The sequence below is a fragment of the Erythrolamprus reginae genome, chromosome 4 (assembly GCF_031021105.1).
Source record: "Erythrolamprus reginae isolate rEryReg1 chromosome 4, rEryReg1.hap1, whole genome shotgun sequence".
NCBI lineage: Eukaryota > Metazoa > Chordata > Lepidosauria > Squamata > Dipsadidae > Erythrolamprus > Erythrolamprus reginae.
In genome coordinates this window covers 15,757,951-15,783,290 of record NC_091953.1, presented here as the reverse complement: position 1 = coordinate 15,783,290, position 25,340 = coordinate 15,757,951, and the positions used below count along the sequence as shown (strand labels likewise).

General features: G+C 42.2%; 1 protein-coding gene across 1 annotated transcript in view; it reads left to right on the top strand.

Moving 5' to 3' along the window:
• The first annotated feature begins 2,684 nt into the window (after positions 1-2,684).
• Positions 2,685-25,340, top strand: part of PGR (progesterone receptor) — a 123,985-nt gene continuing 101,329 nt past the window's right edge. The window contains exons 1-2 of the mRNA XM_070749661.1: positions 2,685-4,469; positions 16,384-16,535. Coding sequence (XP_070605762.1) covers positions 3,085-4,469; positions 16,384-16,535 — 1,537 coding nt within the window. The 5' untranslated portion in view covers positions 2,685-3,084. The remainder of the gene's footprint in view (positions 4,470-16,383; positions 16,536-25,340) is intronic.

Here is a 25,340-nt window from a genome sequence, read left to right as displayed (position 1 = left end):
GTTCTGCAACCCAACAAGACCGACACAGACTTCAGAGGATAATCAGAACTGCAGAAAAAACAATTGCTGCCAATCTGCCTTCCATTGAGGACCTGTATACTGCACGAGTCAAAAAGAGGTCCGTGAAAATATTTACTGACCTCTCACATCCTGGACACAAACTGTTTCAATGCCTACCCTCAAAACCATGCTATGGAGCTCTGTACACCAGAACAACTAGACACAAGTATAGTTTTTGCCCCCAAACGCCATTGCTCTGCTAAACAAATAATTCCCTCAACACTGTCAAACTATTCACTAAGGGCTGAACTATTATTAAACGTCTCATCGTTCCCATCCCCATCTCCTCTCACTTATGACTGTATGATTAATTTGTCGCTTGTATCCTTATGATTTATATTAATATTGATTGTTTTCTGATTGCTTATTTGTACCCTGTGACAATCATTAAGTGTTGTACCTATGATACTTGACAAATGTATCTTTTCTCTTATGTACACTGTGAGGTATGCACCATATATATTTATATCTCTTTTTAGTCAATAAAGAATTCTCTTCTCTTCTTCTCTTCTCCTCTTCTTCTCTTTCATTCCATTCCATTCTATTCTATTTGCGAATAAGCGGCAATATACATTACCTAAAATGAATAAAATAGATTTAAAAAACAACAACTGTGGCAAGATAGATGGTAAAAAGTGGCAAACCCCGCTTAATAAATGTCTCACTTAGCTATAGAAACATTGGGCTCACTTGTGGTCATGAGGACTACCTACCGCTTTAGGCTTAAAACTATAAACAAGAATAATGCTGTGAACTGAGCTGAAATGAAAGAAAAAAGGCAGCTGGTGTGAGTAAGGTTGATGTGCTATTATATTGACCAATTTAAGCCCTGTGCTTGGGGAAGGGGGAGAAAAGAAAGAATAGGGAATGAACCCCCTTCCCTCTGGGCCTGGATGCTTCATCTATCTGCTGCCAACGATGGATCATAATTTCTCCCCCGTTTTTTCACTCCTCTTAATCCATCTCAGGACAAGTGGGAGCAGCAGCAACGCCCAGAAGGGTTGTAGATTGTGAGTGGGAGGATTGTGACTCCCCGCCCTCTGCTCCCTACACATTTGCGCCTTTGAATTATCCACACACCACCCGCTCACCCCCGGTTTTTTGTGATTTTGCTAAAGTTACAGGCTCGGTCTCTCTTCCTCCCCAATCTGGGAAGAGAGAAAGAGCGACAGAAAGAGAGAGAAAAAGAGAGAAGGAAAAAGAAAGAGAGAGAGAGAAAAAGAGAGAGAGAGAAAGAGGGAGAAAGAGAATGAGAGAGAGAAAAAGAGAGAAAGAAAGAGAGAGAAGAGAGAGAGAGAGAGGAGAGTGAGAGAGAAAGAAAGAGAAGAGAAAAAGAGAGAGAGGCAGAAAAGATGCAAAGAAGGGGAGACATGGCTAGTGATCCAGAAAGAAAGAAAGAAAGAGAAAGAGAGAGAGAAAGAAGAGAGAAAAGATGCAAAGACGTGGCTAGTGATGTGGAAAGAGAGTGAGAGAGTGAGAGAGAAGAGAAAGAGAAGAAAAAGAGAGAGAGAAGAAAAAGAGAGAGAGACAGAGACAGACAGAAAAGATGCAAAGGGGAGACTTGGCTAGTGATCTAGAAAGAAAGAGAGAAACTGAGAAAAAAGAGAGAGGAGAAAGAAAGAGAGAGAGAGGGAGAAAGAGAATGAGAGAGAGAAAAAGAGAGAAAGAAAGAGAGAGAAGAGAGAGAGAGAGAGGAGAGTGAGAGAGAAAGAAAGAGAAGAGAAAAAGAGAGACAGGCAGAAAAGATGCAAAGAAGGGGAGACATGGCTAGTGATCCGGAAAGAAAGAAAGAAAGAGAGAGAGAAAGAAGAAAGAAAAGATGCAAAGACGTGGCTAGTGATGTGGAAAGAGAGTGAGAGAGTGAGAGAGAAGAGAAAGAAAGAGAAGAGAAAGAGAGACAGACAGACAGAAAAGATGCAAAGGGGAGACTTGGCTAGTGATCTAGAAAGAAAGAGAGAAACTGAGAAAAAAGAGAGAGGAGAAAGAAAGAAAGAAAGAGCGAGAGAGAAAGAAAGAAAGAAAGAAAGAAAGAAAGAAAGAAAGAAAGAAAGAAAGAAAGAAAGAAAGAAAGAAAGAGAAAAGATGCAAAGAAGGGGGAGTCGTGGCTAGTGATCTGGAAAGAAAGAGAGAGTCGATGCAAAGAAGGGGAGACGTGGCTAGTGATTAGAGGCGGCGGAAAGCATCCGAGCGAAGGAGGAGGAGCTGAAGGGCGCCCGGGCAATGGGGCTGCGCCCACCGTCGTCTTTCCTTCCCAAGTTCTGCCGGGAGCGGGGCTCGGCCGCTAGGGGGCAGCACCCAGCCCGGGTTTCGACTTCAGGCGGGCAGGTTGATTCGACTTCCCCGACTCTTCTCTCGCCTGTAGCATTCAGTCCGGCGCTCATCCTGGACAGGACGGCGAGGAGTCGGGACGGCTTCTGCAGCCGCTGGGGGCTGAAGGGGAGCCGCTCGGGGCTTGGAAGGAAGCGCCTTCCTCCGTTTCCCGCCCAGAAGAGCGGCCGTCGCAGGGTCGGGACGGACGGAATCCTAAAGGAAGAAACTTTGCGGCAGAAGCCAACCGCCGTCGAGTTTTGGGGACGCTAATCCAGCCGCGCAGGTGCACTTTCCCCTCCGCTACACTTTCCCTCGGGAAGCAAAGCAGGCGGCGTCTCCTTCCGAGGCATCTGCGGAACTTTCTGCAACTTGGACGGACCGATTCTGGGGAGCCAGTCCGGCATGGAGCGGCGGTGGCGATCCAAGCGCGCTTGAAGCCTTTGCCGATCCCAGCCACTTTTTCCTTCCAGGTGGAATAGCGCGATCCTAAGCGGAATAACCGCGCAAACGAAGCCGGAGCGCCCCTTTCCTCCTCTCCGCCCGCCAGGAATAAGCAACACCCCCAACTCCGTTGGGTTCCCAGGATGTGACGGACCGAAGGATTTCGATGCCCAGAGCGCAGAGGCTGCCGCGCAGCGCCCGTCCCCTCCAGCTTTAAGGTTGCGCGCGATCCTCTTCCTTTCGCCCAACTTTCGGGCCGCACCGAGGGGAGAGATGAAAGCCAAGGGGGTGACCAGGGATCCCTCGTCTGCCTCGACCTCGTCCACCCAGGACGGCTCGGTCCTCCTGGTGCCTCCTCCTCATCCGTCGGATCGGGATCCTTTCGTGGGCAGAGAGCGGGTCGAAGCCATCGATCTGACCCTGGACGGCCTCCTGTACGCCCGGAGCAGCGAAGACGAGGAGGAAGACGAAGAAGACGAAGAGGAGGAGGAAGAAGACCACGACGGGGAACAAAACCACAAGGACCCGAACCAGCTCTCCTCCATCCAAGAAAGCCCCGGCTTGCCGTCGGGCAAAGACGCTTTGGATCGCGTCCTGGATACTTTCCTGACTTCGGCTCCGGGCCAATCGGACAGCCCCTCGGCGGCGTGGTCGTCATTCTTCGGCTCGGAGATGCCCGATTTGGCCGCTGGGCTCCCCGCCCGCCGCTCCCTCGACGGCAAAGAAGAGGGCGCGCCCCTCGCCGTCGCCGCTTCGCTGCCGCCTCCGCCTCTTTCTCCCTCGGCCGCCGCCTCTCCTTCCCTTTGGAAGGGGGCTAAAGATGCGGAGGGAGCGCCTTTTAAAAGCCCGAGGGGCAGGGCGCCTAAAGGAGAGCAAGCACCCTGCGCGGGGCAGAATAATCTAGTCCCCGGAGCGGCAGAGGCCTCGTCGTCCTGCTCCTCCAATTCTCCTTCCTGCAAGGTTTTGGCGGCTTCGGGCCGCTCCCCTCTGGCCGCCCCTTCGGCCTGCCCCGAGTTCCTCAACGTGCCCATCCTGCCTCTCAACCCGGCTTACTTAGCCGCCCGGACGCGGCAGCTGCTGGACGTGGAAGAGTGCCAGGACTGGAGCCCCTTTTGCGGCCACCCCAACGCCGCGGCCTCGCCCGCCTCCTGCGGCCTCCAGGATTACGCCGGCTTCGTTTACCCGCCCAAAGAGGGGAACCCTCAGCAGGCGCCGCCTCAGCAAGCGCCGCTTTACCTCACGGACTTTCAGCCCGGCTTCAAAATCAAAGAGGAGAGCCTGGCGGCCGCCGTGGCCAAAAACAACACCGGAGGAGGAGGAGGAGCGCATTTGGGTCCCGGGACATTGCCGGTCGCCCCGGACTACGCTACCCCGCTGGCCGCCCCGAAAAATAACATGAGCAGCTTGGAAGCCGCCCAGCCGTCGTCGTCGTCCACCCTGGAGTGCGTCCTCTACAAGGCCGAGGTGGCGGCGGCCGGCGCCCTGCCGGGTTCTTACGGACCAGCGTCTTACAAAGCCTCCGCCGTCGGGGCCCTAGCGCAGCGGGAGGCTCTTTCTTTGCCCTCCACTTCGGGCGCCCCGCCTCAAGCCCTATACCAGCCGCTCGGCTTCCACGGCGGCCAGCAGCCCTTTTATTCGCCTTACCTGGGCTACCTGAGGTAAGTTGGGCTGCTGCTTTCACCCGCCGGGAAAGAGGCTTTCGTGGAATTCTCAGGTGGTGCAAACCGGTTTTCTCCTCTCTCCCCTCCACCCCACCCCCAAGATCCAAAGCACCCTGTCAATATGACTGGCACCTGTCAAGTTATGGAGAACCATAAATAAAGAATATTGAGAGAAATCGGTCTGCCCTCCTTCTGAAGCCCCTCCCCCTCAGGAGGCACATTAAAAAGCTCAGTTTATTTATTTTAATTTATTAATTTCTTTCAATTCGAGGTTTTAGCCTTGTTTGTTTGTTTGTTTATTTCCTTCCTTCTTTCTTTCTTTCTCTTTCTTTATTTTTCCCTCTGTCCCTCCCTCCGTCCCTTCCCCTTCCTTCCTTCCTTCCTTCCTTACTTATTTCCTCCCTCCCTCCTTCCTTCCTTCCTTCCTTCCTCCCTTCCCCTTTCTTTCTTTCTTTCTTTCTCTCTTTCTTTCTTTCTTTCTTTCTTTCTTTCTTTCTTTCTTTCTCTTTCTTTCCCTCCTTTCCTTCCCTCCCTCCCTCTCTCCCTCTTTCCTCCCTCCCTCCCTTTTCCTCCCTTCCTTCCTTCCCTCTCTTCCTCTCTCCTTTCTTATTCCCTCCTCCTTCCCTCCTTTCTTTCTTTCTTTCTTTCTTTTTCTTTCTTTCTTTCTTTCTCTGCTTCCTCTTGGCCTTTCCTACTTTGCCTAGCCCGCTGTTTTGATGATCTACAAAGAAACATCAAGTGACATTTTATGCCAGCTGAATTGAGTAGGCTGTGCACTTATCCTGATCTGGATATTGGGGCTTTCTTTCTTTCTTTCTTTCCTTCCTCCCTCCCTCCCTCCTTCCTTCTTTTCTTCCTTCCATTAGATTTCTATGCTACCCTTCTTCTCAGACTCAAGGCAGCTCACATCAAGAATGTGAGAAAGATAGGAACGAAACTCCTTAAAAAATCTATAACGAACAGAATATCACTGCAGGAAACTTGGGAGTTCGTATAGTAGCAGGGTCTCCAATCTTGGCAACTTTTATGCGGACTTCGACTCCCAGGAAGCTTCGCTGGAACCGGGGAATTCTGGGAGTTGAAATCCTCCAGGAGTTGAGCTCCAGGGCAGGGGGCTCCAAACTTTGCCAACTTTTAAGACTTGTGGACTTCAACTTCTGAGTCTTAAAAGTTGCCAAGGTTGGAGACCTCTGTTCCAGGGGATTTCTGTCCCAGGGGAATTATTCAGTCCTCCAGGGGGATTCTGGGAGTTGAAATCCTGGAGAAGTTCTTCAGGGAGTTGAAGTCCTCTAGGCTTTGCAAGTTGCAAAGGTTGGAGATTCCTGTTCTAGCCCAACCTCCTGCTCAAGCAGGAAATCCTAGACCATTTTAGACAAATGACTGTCCAATCTCTTCTTAAAAGCCTGCAGTGTTGGAGCATTGGACACTGGAAGTTTTTAAACAGATGTTGGATAACCATCTGTCTGAAGTAGTGTAGGCTTTCCTGCCTAAGCAGGGGGTTGGACTAGAAGACCTCCAAGGTCCCTTCCAATTCTGTTGTTATTATTTACAACTTCAGAAAGCAAGTCAATCTTGGGTCTGGATTTGTTCACTCCCCTGCCCCTTGTCGCTTTTGAAGTCCAGCAGCTACTCTAAGACAGTTTTCCCTACAGCTAGAAAGAATATGGAAATAACAACAACAACAACAACAACAACAACAACAACAACAACAACAACAACAGAGTTGGGAGGGACAGGGTCTTTTAGTCCAACCCCCTGCTTAGGCAGGAAACCCTACACTACTCCAGACAAAATGGTTATCCAATGTCTTCTTAAAAACTTCCAGTGTTGGAGCATTCACAACTTCTGAAGACAAATTGCTCCACTGGTTAATTGTTCTAACTGTCAGGAAATTTCTCCTTGGTTCTAAGTTGCTTCTCTCCTTGTTTAGTTTCCTCCCATTGTTTCTTGTTTTACCCTCAGGTGCTTTAGAAAATAGCTTGACTCCCTCTTCTTTGTGGCAACCCCGAGATATTGCAACCCTGCTATCGTGTCTCCCCTAGTTCTTCCATTCATCAAACTAAACATACCCAGTTTCCTGCAAACATTTTTCATATGTTTTAGCCTCCAGTCCCCTAATCCAGTGTTTCCCAACCTTGGCAATTTGAAGATATTTGGACTTCAACTCCCAGAATTCCCCAGCCAGCTGGCTGGGGAATTCTGGGAGTTGAAGTCCAAATATCTTCAAGTTGCCAAGGTTGGGAAACACTGCCCTAATAGAAACATAGAAACATAGAAGTCTGATGGCAGAAAAAGACCTCATGGTCCATCTAGTCTGCCCTTATACTATTTTCTGTATTTTATCTTAGGATGGATATATGTTTATCCCAGGCATGTTTAAATTCAGTTACCGTGGATTTATCTACCACGTCTGCTGGAAGTTTGTTCCAAGGATCTACTACTCTTTCAGTAAAATAATATTTTCTCATGTTGCTTTTAATCATCTTTCTTGCTCTTCTCTGCACTCTTTCTAGAGTTTCAGGCTCCTCAGGGTAGTTGCTAAGAATTGAAAATGACTTAAAGAGTACACCATTATCATTAAAAAAAACGGTGGCTAATTTTTCACCCAGGTCAGCTTGACTTTTGATGGGCATTTCCACAGGGTGTCCTTGGCAAAAATTACACTGTTTTCTTTTTAGAGGTTGATCAATTTTCCAGTCCAGCCTACGTCGTCTCCGAGTGGTGTCCCATCCTTAGGAGATATAACTGTGCTTAGTTCATGTATTTATTTTATTCATTGGAGTTGCAGCTTGCATCCCACCATTACTTTATAAGTAACTCAAGATGGCAGATATACCTAAAACTCCTTCTTATTTGCCCCAGTGACAACAACTCTGTCAGGTGGAATGGGCTGCAGGAGACTGATTGTAGTGAAGGGCTGTAATTTTTTTTTACTACCACAATGTGGGCGTGGCTTATTTTGTGGGTGTGGCTTGATGGTCATGTGACCGGATGGGAGTGGCTTGCTGGCCATGTGACCAGGCGGCAGTGGATTAACAATCATGTGACTGGAGGTGGCTTAAAGGTGCTGTGACTGAGTGGGAGTGGCTTACCGATCAAGATAAGTTTTCAAATAGGTGCTTGGACTAATTCAGTGGATTAAATCACATTATCTGAATGGCTATCAAAAATAAAAGCATTATTTGTTGAGGAGTACAGTAGCATTTTAAGGTTTTGTACTGAACCCACAAGGTTCAGTATGATAACAGATTAGGCAAGTAGCTCAGTTCTAGATAATGATTAAAATGATTAAAGCATTTATGGGTAAAAACATACTATTTCATTAATTCCTATTTTAAAAGTAATTAAGGATCATACTAAGTTACTAGAGAAGGAAGGACAATAAAAAACTATTAACTATTCAATAAATAGTGCATAAACTTACTACCCACACTGTGTCCCGTTCCCCTCCCATTCTCCGTGGGGGCAGCAGCCCATTGCTGCTGAGTTTCTGACCTAAAGTCTCTCAGATGGTTTTCATGTCTAAAGTGGGACTAGAACTCTCAATCTCCCGGTTTCTGGCTCGGCCCCTTCCAAGGGGTCCCAAATTTGGCAACTTTAAGACTTGCGGACTTCAACTCCCAGAATTCTCCAGCACTGACTTTAAGATGTGTGGACTGCAACTCCCAGAATTCTCCAATGCTGGCTGGGGACTTCTGGGAGTTGAAGTCCACAAGTCTTACAGTTGCCAAGTTTGAAGATCTCTGGGCTACTTTACTTCCCTAGAAAAATCAGACAGGATCTGCTCAATACTGCCATCTACTGTGACCCTATTGCATTCTCCTGCTACACTGTTGTCATTTTACTAGAATGTCTTATCTCCCAGTTAATGTTCCTTACAAGGCATTCCATTAATGTTGGACTACAAATCCCATCTCCCTCATACTGGAAAGTTAGAGATGTTGTCATCTGGCTCCCCTTTGAAAGGCACCAGTTTGGAGAAGTTTGGTAAAATATTAAAGCTGTTCAGTGGAGCAGGACAATTTGACAGCTATGAGCCATTATTAAAGTAGAATAGAATAGAATTTATTGGCCAAGTGTGATTGGACACACAAGGAATTTGTCTTGGTGCATATGCTCTCAGCGTACATAAAATAAAATATACATTCGTCAAGAATCATGTGGTACAACACTTAATGATTGTCATAGGGGTCAAATAAGCAATGAAGAAGCAATACAGTATTAATAAAAATCTTAGGATATAAGCAACAAGTTACAGTCATACAGTCAACATGGGAGGAAATGGGTGATAGGAATGATGAGAAAAACTAGTAGAATAGAAGTGCAGATTTAGTAGAAAGTCTGACAGTGTTGAGGGAATTATTTGTTTAGTAGAGTGATGGCGTTTGGAAAAAAAAACTGTTCTTGTGTCTAGTTGTCTTGGTGTGCAGTGCTCTGTAGCGACGTTTTGAGGGTAGGAGTTGAAACAATTTGTGTCCAGGATGTGAGGGGTCAGTAAATATTTTCTCCGCCCTCTTTTTGACTTGTGCAGTACACAGGTCCTCAATGGAAGGCAGGTTGGCAGCAATTGTTTTTTCTGCAGTTCTGATTCTCCTCTGAAGTCTGTGTCGGTCCTGTTGGATTGCAGCACCAAACCAGGCAGTTATAGAGGTGCAGATGACAGACTCAATGATTCCTCTGTAGAACTGTATCAGCAGCTCCTTGGGCAGTTTGAGCTTCCTGAGCTGGCGCAGAAAGAACATTCTTTGTTGTGCTTTTTTGATGATGTTTTTGATGTTAGGTGACCATTTTAGGTCTTGAGATATGATAGAACCTAGAAATTATTAAAGTATGGATCATAATAAGGCCTTTTTGGTTTTTCCGCTTAATTCCAAATAGCCTTTTCCCATTTCTCAGGATTCTCAAACACGTACTCCCAGGTTATCTGGAGAGCTTCAGGTTGAAGAAAGGGGCTGCCATAAAGATGAGGGGGTCAACCTATTTTCCAAAGCACCAGGGCAAGAGAAGATTAGATTAGATTATTATTAGAGTTGGAAGGGACCTTGTAGGTCATCTAGTCTAACCCCCTGCTCTAGCAAGAGTCCCTACACCATTTGGGACTAATGGCAGTCCAATCTCCCTTTGAAAGGACCAATGGATGGACAATTAATCAAGGAGAGAAGCAATCTAAGAACCCAAATGGCAGTGTCCGGGCAGGTGGGCATCGCTACCTGCTCTCTGACCACCCGTAGGCACGCCTGAAAAGGGAGATTTCACCCCTGGTGCTCTATCATTGGAGGCTTCCAAGAACAGACTGGACAGCTACTTGTCCAGAATGGTATGTGGTTCTCAACCTTTCTAATGCCTCGGACCCCTTAATACAGTTCCTCATGTTGTGGTGACCCCCAACCTTAAATCTAGCACCAATTCTCCCAACAGAGCTTTAAGCTGATTGGCAGGAAGGTCAGAGGGACACACCCACTGTAAATGCCTGATTGGTCAGATTGTAAAAATGAGGTCCAAGGCGCCAGAATAGAAACTTTAGTTCCTAACACCATGGGAAATTTGTCTTTTTTCATGGACTTAGGCGACCCCTATGAAACGGTTGTTCAACCCCCAAAGGGGTCCCGACCCCCAGGTTGAGAACCCTTATTCTATAAAATCTCCTGCTTGAGCAGAGATTTGGACTAGATGACCTCCAAGGTCTCTTCCAACTCTGTTATTCTATGTTAAGATGTTTGGGATAAGACTCTTATGACTAATAATGGTTATCTGGTTGTTCATTTTAGTTGCTTGAGGCTGTGGCTTCATTGTAGGACTGGTTTTTGAATGGACAAAAGTAGGCTGCAGTTGTTAATGATTAAATGTGCATTGGCTAATGGCGATAATTCATGATCGTGACAATTCATTATTCTGCAAAACCATTTGCATTTTCAGCATGGGAATGTCAGTTACAGCTGTTCGTTATCTGATTTCCTCTTTTTTGAAAAAAAAACCCCTTTTGATCTTGTTCGTTGATACTTATTGAAAGTTTTCTTCAACTGCAGATTTTAAAATATTGAGTTGACACCCCCTTTTGGATTAGCATTGAAATAAATTAAATTCACAGGAACGTTTCCTATTTTTCACACGGCCCTTTGCTGTGTGACCGGAAATTAAAATATAATTGACAGAGTTGCTATGAGAATAAAATAGAATAGAGTAGAATTCTTTATTGGCAAAGTCTGATTGGACACACAAGGGATTTGGTGTATATGCTCTCAGGGAACATAAAGGAAAATATACATTTGTCAAGAATCATGAGGTACAACCAGGGGGGCCTGCTGCCCGGATGGGGGGGACGACGCAGTGGGGTAGCAAAAATGGAGCTCCACCCCAGAACACCCAATTTGCATTGAAAGATGTTGAAAGAAAATGCATAAGCCCCGCCCACAGTGTGGTAGTAAAAATTTTGGTAGCCCTTCACTGGGTACAACACTTAATGATTGTCATAGGGGTCAAATAAGCAATGAGGAAACAATCAATATTAATAAAAATCTTAAGGATACAAGCAACAAGTTACATAATAAGTGGGGGAAATGGGTGATAGGAATGATGAGAAAAAACTAGTAGTAATAGTAGTGCAGATTTAGTAAATAGTTTGATAGTGTTGAGGGAATTGTTTGTTTAACAGAGTGATGGCGTTCAAGAAACAACTGTTCTTGTGTCTAGTTGTCTTGGTGTGCAGTGCTCTGTAGTGATGTTTTGAGGGTAGGAGTTGAAATAGTTTATGTCCATGATGTGAGGGGTCAGTAAATATTTTCCCCGCCCTCTTTTTGACTCGTGCAGTATACAGGTCCTCAATGGAAGGCAGGTTGGCAGCAATTGTTTTTTCTGAAGTTCTGATTATCCTCTAAAGTCTGTGTCGGTCTTGTTGGGTTGCAGCACCAAACCAGACAGTTATAGAGGTGCAGATGACAGACTCAATGATTCCTCTGTAGAACTGTATCAGCAGCTCCTTGGGCAGTTTGAGCTTCCTGAGTTGGAGCAGAAAGAACATTCTTGGTTGTGCTTTTTTGATGACGTTTTTGATGTTAGCTGAAAACGATACACAATGGTACCTCTACTTAAGAACTTAATTCGTTCCGTGACCAGGTTCTTAAGTAGAAACGTTCTTAAGTAGAAGCAACTTTTCCCATAGGAACCAATGTAAAAGCAAATAATGCGTGCAAACCCATTAGGAAAGAAATAAAAGCTCAGAATTTGGGTGGGAGGAGCCCGAGATGGCCAGGATTAAAGGGGGAATGGCAGGAAACTGTCCGGGCCTTCATGCTGGGAAATTTTTCCGGGCTCAGGTTCTTAAGTAGAAAATAGTTCTTAAGTAGAGGTAAAAAAAATCTTGAACACCTGGTTCTTATCTAGAAAAGTTCTTAAGTAGAGGTGGTCTTAAGTAGAGGTACCACTGTACTTTGTGTCACCCTGGAAAAAGGAAAGTTCTGAATATACTAAAAATATAATTATGTAAACCCTTTTCCCTATTCCATTCATCCTTGCAACTCTCCATTAATGAATCTCATTACATACACTGACGTTACTGTAAGTGTCAGAAGTTGTTTTTGCTTATTATGAGTCAAGCTTCTACAGTACAAATGATGTTAAAAAAAATACGAACAGCTGGCATGCGGATAACTGTGACTTGCGGGATAAATACAAGCTGTTTCTCCTAAACCAGCGATGGCGAACCTTTTAGACACCGAGTGCCCAAACTGCTTATGCGCATGCCCTAGTTGAAAGGTGCACACACACGCTTGTGAATGTGAGGAATGTGTACACACAGACATGTGCATGCACAGACATCAGAGATGGGCCGCTACCGGAATGGTCAGGTGCAACACTCTGGTAGCAATTTTCGGGATGCGCACGCAACTCCGCCTCCCTGACATGTGCACATGTGCCCCCTCGTGAGATGCCACATAAATCCTGTTGTGGTTAGCTCTGGCCCAGCTCCTGCCCCAAGGACTGTGGATGTAGGGGAGACATCCACATGCTGCAGGCCTGTTTTGCCCCCGGTGGAATCTGATGATGAAGGCTCCTCTGACCAAGAAGACATGAGTGGCTGTATCATTAACTCTTGTTCCGAATCCAAGGAGGAGCTAGATAATTGATCTCCTTCTGAGCTGTCTGCCCCACACTCCTCCTCCCTGTCACTCATGTCTTCTTGGTCAGAGGAGCCTTCATCAGCAGATTCCACCGGTGGGGGCAAAACAGGCCTGCAGCATGTGGATGTCTCCCCCACATCCACAGTCCTTGGAGCATGAGTTGGGCCAGAGCTAACCACAACAGAATGAATGTGATGTACTGGTGCCTTGAGGCTGTTAGGATCTGGATGGGAGTCAACAGACTCAGATTTAACCCAGACTAGACCGAGTGGCTGTGGATATTGCCTCCTAAAAACTATGTCAACTGTCCATCCTCGACTCTTGGGGTGGGGAGAAATTGTCCCCCTCAAAACGGGGTTTGAAATTTGGATACTACTACTACTACTACTATTTATTGTAGTAATAGTTATTGGGAGGAGAAAACATTTGTTAAGTGAGACTGTTAAGTAAAATGGGACAGTTTTATGACTTTTCTTGCCACAGTTTTTAATTGAATCACTGCAGTTGTTTAGTAAATAACCCGGTTGTTAAGTGAATCTGGTTTGCTTGTCTGTGCGTGCATCCTGGCGATATTTCGCTTCTGCTCATGAACAAGAAGCAAAATCTCGCAGCAAAGGGATGTGCGTTTCAGTGATTTTTTTTCTTCTGCATGCGCAGAAGCAAAAAACCACCGAAATCCTGTGTGTGTGTGCGTCCCCTCATGAGACTTTGCTCCTGCGCGTGGACGGAAGCAAAATATCATCGGGATGTATGCACACGCACACCAGTGACCTCAAGCTGCTCCATTTTTACTACCAGTGTGGCATCCTCATCCGTAGCGGTAGGAATCCGATACTGATTATGGGATCATTGAAAGAAAAAAAAATAAAAGACCATGGGAATTCTGTGATTCATGTGAACTGGTCATAAATCACTTTTTAAAGTGCTGTTGTAATTTTGAAAGATTGCTAAATGAATGGTTGTACCTGCTTTCATATATTTTAATCCTTCTAAACCACTTTTCTCCCAGTAAGCTTTCTCATTCCGCAGTAAGCACAGTTAGTGGTTTTTTATTTTAATTTTCTTTAGATACATCATTCCCATGCACCCAATTTCTTATTTCATGATTTATTTTCATGCTTTCCATACTGATTCTGCTTCTATTATGTACCGTATTTTCTTTCTTTCTTTCTTTCTTTCTTTCTCTCTCTCTCTCTCTCTCTCTCTCTCTCTCTTCTTTCTTTCTTTCTTTCTATTTCTTTCTTTCTTTCCTTCCTTCCTTCCTTCTTTCTTTTCTCTCTTTCCTCTCTTTCTTTCTTTCTTTCTTTCTCTCTCTCTCTCTCCCTCTCTCTTTCTTTCTTTCTTTCTCTGCTTCCCCTGGCCTTTCCTACTTTGCCTAGCCCGCTGTTTTGATGATCTATAAAGAAACATCAAGTGACATTTTATGCCAGCTGAATTGAGTGGGCTGTGCACTTATCCTGATCTGGATATTGGGGCTTGATTGGAAATAACTTTGCTGGGTGCAAAGTTAAACTGGAAATGACTATAACCAACAAAGTTAAAAAAACCTCCCTTGAGATCTTTGTGGGTGTGTCCATTCAATTTTTATGGTGATCCTGTGGTTTGCATTTCTTCTGATAATCAGAAGAGAATTCTTTTGGATTAACTGATGTCTCCCTTCCAAGAATTAGCAAGGATGGGCCATGCTTAGCTTCCCTTAAATAGCTTTTCATTAGCCTCTGGATGATCCAATTTGATTTCCTGTTGCTAAAGGCCAGAGGGGAAGACTCCTTGCTTCCTTCCTTCCATTGTTTTTTTTCCCAAATTGGGGAAAAAAATATCCATTAATGGATCTATTGAAAACCAAACTTTCGTCCAATAATTCTCTTCCTCTGCTATGTGTGCCAGCAATGGGAAGAAGTGATTTATCTCTCAGTGCTTAAGAGGTGACTGAACAGCTGAGTGCGGGGAAATAAATAACACTCCAGGAGCTGCTGCAGAGTAGCCAGCCATAATTTACTGTGAGCTGAGCTCCACTTCACTCTCAAGTTTAGTTTTCTTCCTCCAGCAACTGGATCTTAAAGTGTATTTTGCACATTTCAACCTCTTTTTAAAAGGAATATTGCTTCAAACGATGCTAGGAAATAGAATACTCAAATAAGATTTGACAAATATATTTATTTATTTATTTATTTATTATTATTATTATTCATTATTCATTATTTATTTATTTATTCATTATTTATTTATTTATTTATTTATTATTTATTTATTTGTTTATTATTTATTTATTTATTTATTATTCATTCTTTATTTATTTATTATTTATTATTTATTATTTATTATTTATTATTTATTATTTATTTATTATCTATCATTCATTCATTCATTCATTCATTCATTCATTCATTCATTCATTCATCCATCCAATACACAAATACATAGGAAGAAAAATAGACATGTGATAATATAAAAAGAGGGTGAAGGTGAACTTAGAGGAGAGGATATATGAAAGGGAGAGAATATATAAGACAGGTGAAAGAAAGGAAAGACAATTGGACAGGGGACGAAAGGCACACCAGTGCACTTATGTACTCCCCTTACTGGCCTCTTAGGAACCTGGAGAGGTCAATCGTGGAGAGTCTAAGGGAGAAGTGTTGGGGGTTAGGGGCTGACACTATTGAGTCCGGTAATGAGTTCCACGCTTCAATAACTCGATTGTTGAAATCATATTTTTTACAGTCAAGTTTGGCGCGGTTCGTATTAAGTTTGAATCTGTTGCGTGCTCTTGTGTTATTGATGTTGAAGCTGAAGTAGTCATTGGCTGGTAAGACATTGCAGCATATGATCTTGTGGGCTATACTCAGATCGTGTTTTAGGCGTCGTAGTTCTAGGCTTTCTAGGCCCAGGATTGTTAGTCTATTTTCGTAAGATATTCTGTTTTGAGTGGAGGAGTGAAGGGCTCTTCTGGTGAAATATCTTTGGACATTTTCAAGGGTGTTGATGTCTGAGATGTGGTATATATTTGCATATTAAAGTTGGACGTTGGAGTGGATTTATTCCATTGCTTGTTTAACCTAGTTTGTAAAGAGATGGTCTAATTTGTAAAAAGATGGTGTGAGGACCTAAGATTCTTGTCCAAGGCCTGTTTATCGACAGCCCAGGAACTGGGAGAGAAGACTGAGTAAATCTATAGAGACGGAATATGTTGTTGTTGCTGCTGGCTCAACTGAGCAATTTTGCTCTTGGCTTCCTCGTTGGAAACCCTGAGCTGGAGATTTCCTTCCATGAGATGAGGATGTGCTTCTGTGTTTTGCTGTAGGGTACCCCTATTAATAAAACTTTATGTTTTCATTTTTTTTTTTAAAGAAATATACAGACATGTAAGAAGGAAATTATGAACTGAATTCTCAGTGCTTTTACAAAAATGTCCAGACGGTTCTATTGCTAGATGTGTTTATTCTGACATGTATTTATATAAAAGATACATCCTTTGGGGTTGGGGGTGGCAAGGCTTTCATTTGCCTATAACCAGATCTCCCACCCCCTTATGTGTCACAGATGGAAGTAGATGAGCATTTACAAGGGACAGTTTAATAGCTCCCTGCAAGAGCTGTTAAATCAGTCCTGCAACCTAAGAGAGGGCTGACTTGTATTCATAACTCTTTTGAAAAAAAATCTTTCTTATTAATCAAGTACGTGCACCTATATGTTTTTCTAAACCCCTTAGGATTTGACTGTCCTTTGTAGAGTAAGGTTTGCTGCTGCTTCCTTCTTGACTTTCTGTTTCTTATTTTTTTGTCTATTATCTTTAGGTCTGATGCCGAAGCTGGTCAGAGCCCTCAGTATGGGTTTGAACCGTTGCCCCAGAAGATCTGCCTTATCTGTGGTGATGAAGCTTCTGGGTGCCATTATGGTGTCCTGACCTGTGGAAGCTGCAAAGTCTTCTTCAAAAGAGCAATGGAAGGTATGTGTGGCTTACAGTGGCTTTTCTTCTTCTGGTTGAAATTGGTTTTAAAAAAAAAAATATTTTTATTACAATTTTCCAATTGAAAACCAAAAGCAACACCAATTGGCTATTGTTGTACACAAACACACACACACACATATATATATGGTAATGTGCAGCTAAATTTTTTACTACCACTGTGGGTGTGGCCTGTTTTGTGGGTGTGGCTTGATGATCATGTGACTGGGTAGGAGTGGCTTGCTGGCCATGTGACCAGTTGGGATTGGCTTGAACGATCATCATCGTGCAAGTGAACTTACAACCTCACCAGTGTCACTCTCTAGGGTGACAATTTGCTTTGCATTTCCCGTGCTCTCCTTCCTGGGTTGCCCCCTGCCTCAGGCTGGGTAGCTAGGCGAATGGGTGCCAATCAGCTGTTGAGAAAAGATGGGGGAGGAAATGGGCCCCCTGCAACTCCTGCCGGTGTTGGGCTGCCTGCCACTTTCCGAGGAGGAAGAGGAGGATGGGAGGGGGGATGGTCAGCTGGAACTGGCATGGTCAGCTGGAACTGGACACACATCTTTATTTTTGCTGGTGGAACTGTATTTCACCCCGTCCTGCCTGCTGCCCACCCCTGCATATGTATGTATGTAAGTAAGTATGTATGTATGTATGTATGTATGTATGTATGTATATGTATATATTTTCCTCATTCAATATATACACTATTACCTATTATCCCATAATTCCATATTCTTATTCATATTTATATACACTATATACATTATATTACAGTCATTTAAGTTTAATGTTACACCTCTGACATTCCCTCTTTATTCACACATTTCATTCTTACTTAAATTTATAGATTAATTTTGCTTTTCTTCTCGAGTAAATCATACCAGCTATTCCAAATTTTGTAATAGCCCTTCTCTCTTAATTCCATGGTTAATCTACTCATTTCAGCATGTTCTAGTACCTTTTTCACAATCTTCGCATTGGGGGGGGGGGTTCTTACCCTTCTTCCAATTCTGTGCAAAAGTGATTCTTGCTGCCGTTAATATCTGTTGTAAAATGTAATAAATTTCCTTTTTCACATTTTCCCCAAAGAAATAATTCTGGTTTCAATTCCAATTTTCGTTCTGTTATTTCTTCAAGCCAATGTTTAATTTTCTTTCAGAATTGTTGAGCTTCGGGACATGTCTGGTTGAAATTGTTATTTGTTGATAGACTTTGTGGTAATGTAGGCCAACAACATGTCACCCACGGATAGTATGTGTGTCTGGATGTATATGTGGGAGGTGATTGGAGGTTGTTTCTATAATACGATCTTGGGCATATGCCCTTCATGCTGCTAGGGAACCAGAGGAATTGAAATAAACCAAAGGTAACATGATAAATTGGGCTAAAAATATTGGCCATACAATTCATTTAGACCAATGGGAAAAAATATGGCACACCAATTATAAAATCACAAAATCTACTGCATACAAAGAAAATGCAATTAAAATGTTCTATAGGTGGCACATGCCACCAGCAAGGCTAGCTAAAATGTATACCAACCTTAAACCTAATTGTTAGAAATGTGGAGAGAAACAGGGCTCATATTTCCACATGTGGTGGACCTGTAAACAAGTTAAAGGAATTTAGCATAAACTTCAAAAATGGATAAAAGAAATAATTAAGATTGAATTAGAAATTAAGCCGGAAATATTTTTGCTTGGTATTATTGAAAATCAGATGAAAAAGGAACAGTACTATTTGATACAACACCTAATAACATCAACAAGAATAACCATAGCCCAATTCTGGAAAAACGAAGCAATGCCGAATGAACGGAACCTAATAAAAAAAATGTTGGACTGTGCTGAAGCAGACAAGCTAACATTGGAGCTAAAAAAACAAGATAACTCAAAATACCATCAGATTTGGAAAGACTTCTACACATGGTTGAATAAAAGAACAACTACTAGTAGAGCTGCGTGATAAAGAAATGTTATAAATTAAAACTACTAAAGAATTAATACAACTCTTTTTTCTGTCTATTTAATGGAATATACATTAGGTATATTCTACTATTAGCTATAAAATAAGAATGTAAATGCAATATTATATAATATAAATCACAAACTACATGTTTATGATTAAACCATTGGTGTTAATACCGCTAAGAACAAAAGGAGGGGAGGGAAGATATATAATACACTTGTCTTTTAATTTTTGTGTGCATATTGTATATTGTTTAGATGCAAATGTATTGTCTGTCATTATTGTTTAAATGTTTATATGTAAATAAAAATTATTTTTTTAAAAATAAACCAAATAAGTCATTAAGGATGAATAAGGAAACCGATTTCCAATGATGAAAAAAATATAGAAGAAATGGATGTCAGAACTACAGTAATCATGGACACAATCAAGAAGAGATGTTAAAGCCAAGAAGGCTAAAAGAAACTTAAAGTAGTATTTCAAAGTTGTTAGAAGATACTATTAGAAGAATTACAACAACGTTTGAAGATGAAAACAGACATGGAACGTGTTCCAAAAATTCTCTGAATTTAGAAGAAGGTTCCAACTTCAACCTAAAGGATGTCAATGGACAAATAGCTGATTCAAAAAAATATGAAAGATGAAAGAAATATACTGTAAAAGATATTTTAGCAGATTTTTCCCTACTTACAAGAACCTCTATTATTAGAAGATGAAATTAAACCAGCACTCCAATCTTACTGAGTCAGCTTTCAGGAGCTGATCAGCTATCAACAATAAAGGAATGAAGCAATCAAGAAATAGGCTACAGACTAGCACTTGGTACAATAGTCACCAAGGCCTGGAAAAAGACATTTGGATGCTATGATATGTCTGTATGTAAAGGTACTTACTTAAAGCAGGGGTCCTGAACCCTCGGTCTGTGAACTGGCACCAGAAACCAGTCCACACAATTAATCAAAGCCCCATCTGTGGGACACAGGCAGCACCCAAAATCATGCTCCCCTCTGGTCTGTAGAAAAACTTCTGTCCATGGAACCGGTTCCTGGTGCCCAAACGATTGTGGATCACTGACTTAAAGGTAAGCAAGCTGTTGTGTTCGTTTAAATAATTGAAGAAAATCACTGATTGGTTAAGACGCGGCTTAATGTAAGTTGCCGCCAAAGTTAAACAGTTGTCAGTTAGAAAAGCCCGCGCTTTAGAAAAGGTATAAATAGGGCAACGGGTTAGCCGTTGCCCTTGTTGGGAGTTGCTTTACTGGAGAACGCTTGCTCGTTGTGTTTTATTGAATAAACGTGTTACGGTTCAACAGAAGTCTCCGGTGCAGTGATTTAACAGTGGCGACGAGGAGGTCGAACTCCCGCCAAGCAACCATGAGTTCGGTCATGGCTCCACCACCACCTTTCTTCAATTCAGACTCGGAATCCTGGAGATCATACATGTCCAAATTAGCAATGCAGGCAAGGGTTCCTTGTCTCCGGCGCTACTGGTGCATTCCAGTAGGCAGGCACGCACACATCAGTGTGAAATTTGCTTCTGCGCGTGCACTGGAAGTGAAATTTCACATGAGATTTCACGTGCGCGGGGGTAAGATTTTGCCGATTTTTACCAACTTGATGATGCATAATCCGTCAGTCAATCAATCAAATCAATTCCATTAGCTTTACAGCTATTCTGCTAACTGACAGCAGTTCAATCCTGACTAGCTCAATGTCGATTCAACCTTCCATCCCTCCAAGGACAGTAAAAATGAAGACCCAGATTATTAGGGGCAAGATGCTGACTCTATAAAACTGCTTGGAGGGGACTGTAAAGCAATGTGAAGCTGTATGTACGTCTAAGTGCAACTGCTATTATACTGTACATAGCAAACTTAAGAATAGGATTTCTTAGTTGCTTCTACGCAAAACGTCATAGAATCTCTTTAGGCTACATTCAAGAGGACGATCTTTGATTAAAGTGGACATGTACAGTTAACATGTATCATGTTGAAGATTAATTAAGCAGTGCTTAATTATTTAATTATAAAAATATTAAAACAATTACAGTGTTCCCTCGATTTTCGCGGGTTCGAACTTCACGAAAAGTCTATACCACGGTTTTTCAAAAATATTAATTAAAAAATATTTTGCGGGTTTTTTCCCTATACCACGATTCTCCCTGCCCAATGACGTCATATGTCATCGCCAAACTTTCATCTGCCTTTAATAAATATTTTTTTAATAAACTTTAATAAATAAACATGGTGAGTAATGATCTAAATGGTTGCTAAGGGAATGGGAAATTGCACTTTAGGAGTTTAAAGTGTTAAGTGAAGGCTTGTGATACTGTTCATAGCCCAAAATAGTGTACTTACTTCCGCATCTCTACTTCGCGGAAATTCAACTTTCGCGGGCGGTGTCGGAACGCATCCCCCGCGAAAATCGAGGGAACACTGTACTCCCTTTTAATAATGTAAACAATACAGTTAAAAGATTAACAGAGTATTGACTGATGAGTCAATATGAAATGCTTGCATCTACTGCTGTTCATTTTTAACTGTATTGTTTAAATTATTATTTATTTATTTATTATTTATTGGATTTATATGCCACCCCTCCTTAATATCATTAAGAGAGGGTTAACATGTACTATATTGGAAAGACAGTGCTCAATTGTTTACTTAATTATATTTAAAAAATCATTTTAGGAGAGACTTTTTTTTTGTAATACACAGGAGGAAAGCTTCTTTTAAGACAATGTCTGCCTTAATATGTGAATATATCATCTGAAAATGTTGGCTAGCTTTGCCCAGTTGTAAATTTTATTTGACATGCAACTGAATAGTTTTCTAAAATGTAGAAATATCCATTAGGTAGCTAGCTAGTGGTACCTTCCTTCCACTGATGACCGAAAGAATTGGTCTGGACTGAAATAATGGTTAGAAGAAGGTCAAAGGTTCAGTCACTGTCAGCTATGCAACAAATGATACAAAAGATTTCGCTGCAAGAAAAGAAATGAGTTGTTTCCTTTCCTTTCATTTTTCTATAGCACAGTTTCAACCATTTTAGACATAATGGAAGATTCCGCTCAAGAGCTATTTCAACTCCTTTTAAAAAGTTGATTCCTTCCTTAACTCTATATTTAACATTTATGAGATATGTGCGCCCCTCAAACTAAGATTTGGATTATGTATTATTTCACATAATTTTGGTTTCCCTAAACATGGGACAGAAGCAAGCATTCCTCCTCCGTGGCTCACTCCGGATTATTAGAACTTGTACCTAAACAGATCTGTGTGGCCAGGGTTACATTTTACATTCCAAGTCATTTTGGTGGGAATCAGCGCAGTTTACTGTATGAGTGTTGGGAGAAAACCTCCTTGCTTCAGAAGGATTATGATGAAGCTTCCTAAAAATATATGTGTGGCTGATGCAAAAGGAAAGCAATAAAAATGAAAGGTAGACATTATAATGCCGGGGACTTGTGTGGGAAAATGCTTTGTGGAATATTGTGAGTCTTTCTGAATAAATATGCTTTTATGCTTTTAAATATAGCACGCAAAAATACTTTCAGATTTTTTAGCCCATAAATGAACATGTTGTAGTACTTTTTTTAAGATGCCACAAATTTTTCTGTTATACTAATGGAAGTAGTCATATTATAACCATGATGGCGAACCTATGGCACGCGTGCCACAGGTGGCACACGGAGCCATATCAGCTCCAGCTCGTATGTGCACACTAGCCAGCTGATTTTTGGCCTTGGGGAAGGTGATTTTGTCCCCTGGAGGCTTCAGGGAAGCCCTGGAGTGCAAAAAATGGCCAAATGGGCAAACCAGAAGTATGGAAAAATGTACCTCCGGTTGCCCATTGTGCTATTTTTCACATTCTGGGGCTTCAGGAAGCTTCCCTGAAGGCTCCGGAGTGCAAAAAACAACACAACGGACAAACCGGAAACCCATTTTCCCAAACTTTCGGTTTGCCCCTTTGACTGTTTTTTCACTGTACCAGGCTTGAGTTCCTCGTGTGAGATTTCTCTTGCTGCACATGCGCAGAAGCCAAATGTCACGCGGGGGTGTGCATGCACGCATCAGGGCACGGAGATTACCCTGATTACCATGTAAGTAGATCAGTTTTTACTATTAAGAAATGAGATATAATATTTGAGATTCACTGCTCTGAAAAGATGCACACACATCTTAGAAAATGAAAGATAAACAAGACTCTGATTATTATAAAATTTGGGGGAAGTTTTATGATTGTATGGAACATTAAAAGATAAATAGATATTAATATTTAGTTATTTTGGGGAAGGATGAGATTTGAAAATTGAATTAAACTTTTGTTAGCCAGATGGCAAGATAAGAATTGGTGGTAGCATTATATAATGATACGACACAAATTTACTTATTAATAAGAATTTAAACATAGAGAATTTTCTAATACAGCTTATGTGATATATGATAAGTATTTTTTCTATTTTAGATATAATGTATATAGAACGATAGTAATTACAGGATAAATTGATATTGGATTAATTAACTCAATGTAGAAATGAAAATTTATTATTTATTTATTTATTTATTTATTTATTTATTTATTTATTGATTGGATTTGTATGCCGCCCCTCTATGCAGACTCAGAGCGGCTAACAACAATGATAAAAAACAACATGTAACAATCCAATTTAATAAAACAACTAAAAACCCTTATTATAAAAACCAAACATACACACAAAAATACCATACATAACTTGTAATGGCCTAGGGGAAGGAATATCCTAACTCCCCCATGCCTGGCGACAAAGGTGGGTCTTGAGTAATTTGTGAAAGACAAGGAGGGTGGGGGCCGTTCTAATCTCTGGGGGGAGTTGATTCCAGAGGGCCTGGGCTGCCACAGAGAAGGCTCTTCCCCTGGAGCCCGCCAAACGACATTGTTTGGTTGACGGGACCCGGAGAAGGCCAACTCTGTGGGACCTTATCAGCCGCTGGGATTCGTGCGGTAGAAGGCGGTTCCGGATGTATTCTGGCCCAATGCCATGTAGGGCTTTAAAGGTCATTACCAACACTTTGAATTGTGACCGGAAACCGATCGGCAGCCAGTGCAGAATAAAGTTTGTATTAAGATGGGCATGATAGAGAATTCGATATTGCTTATACTGATGTAATGCAATTTTTTAGTGTAAGGTGGGGAAAAGACTATTGTTTTCTGATGCTTTCTTTACTTGATAATATTATATAAGTTCTATAGAATGCTTTTTTTTAAATGGAAGAAAATAAGCCTCCATTGAATGATCAATAGAAAAATAAATTTTTTATATATGGTATGTTTTATTTTAAGCAAGGTTTTACTGTTTGTACTTATGTTGGAGAAAAAAAATAAATTTTCTATTTGAAAAAAAAAATCCCGCTACCGGCTCCTGTGCATGCCCAGAGGGTAATTCCCGGGTGTTTTGTGTGATGCGAACCGATAGGGAAGGTAAGTGAAAACACCACCACCACAACTCCAGGTCAGACATGTTTCAAGTGGCTCTGAATTGTATCTTGTTTTGCACAATCTTGGCTGAACTGGGGCTGTCTAGCAACTCCCAGAATCCTATCTGTTAGTCAAGCTGGGTGTGAATTTTTGAAGATGAATCCTAGAAGATCTGGAAGATGCCAGCTGGGCAGAAGCTGTTTTTAACATGCCTTGTGATGACTCCCATTATTTTGGTATTGATAGTGTACACATACTGTGTGGGTTGTTGTTGTTTTCTGCATCTTTTGACTGCACAAGATTGAGAGAGAAGGCGGACTCTTGCTGACTGCGTTCCTCAAAGCCACCTTTTGATTTGTGGCACAATTAACTGCTAGTCTACAGCAGTTTAGGTGTATATTACTTTTTAAAAAGCTTTCCTCCAGTGGCATTTTTGTGCCCTATAAATACAAGGCAGGTAGGACGGCCGTAATTGCAAGTGTCAAATTAATTTAATGTCAGCATTTTCTTTTTAACAAAGGTCATGCAGTGTCTTATTTTTTTTAAGTGTACATTTCCCAAAGAAACGGGCTGCATCAATCCTGCTGTTATTTCTCGAGTCAAAACACAATCATTGGGGTTAAGAGAGCGAGATGAAAGTCATAAAGGAGGAAGAAATGGCTGAGAGTGCCTACCGTCTGAATGAATGAGCAAATAAATGAATTTAACACATTGCTGCACAGGGCCTGCTTCTCAAATTGGAAGAAGGTAAATGTCTATGGAGATTCCCAGTCATCCAGGCAAGGCGGGGCTGATGCTACCGCTGCTAACGGTGTGCTGCAGGCTGGCACACACATGCACATTGGAGCTGAGTTCGGGCAACGGCTCGCATGCCAGCAGATATGGCTCCGCGTGCCACCTGTGGCACCCGTGCCATAGGTTCGCCATCACTGGTGTAGGGATTCCTGCCTGAGCAGGGGGTTGGACTAGATGACCTACAAGGTACCTTCCAACTAAAATAAGTAAGTAAGTAAGTAAGTAAGTAAGTAAGTAAGTAAGTAAGTAAGTAAGTAAGTAAGTGAATAAGTAAATAAATAAGTAAATAAGTAAATAAGTAAGTAAATGAATGAATGAATGAATGAATGAATGAATGAATGAATGAATGAATGAATGACAGCTGAATATCATTCCTGAGGTAGACCAGGGCAAGCCTTCCCTACTTGCCCTGAGATCTTTGGTGATGAGAAGCAGTCTTTCCTAGGCGGAACCAGGGCAAGCCCAGATGATCAATGCCTTTGTTGCCTTTTTCAGTGCTGCTATGCACTGCAGCAGGAGCCTAGGCTTAACTGCTAATCGTGTCAAAAATCCCAGAAAAAGGGAGGCTTTCTCAGTTAAAAAT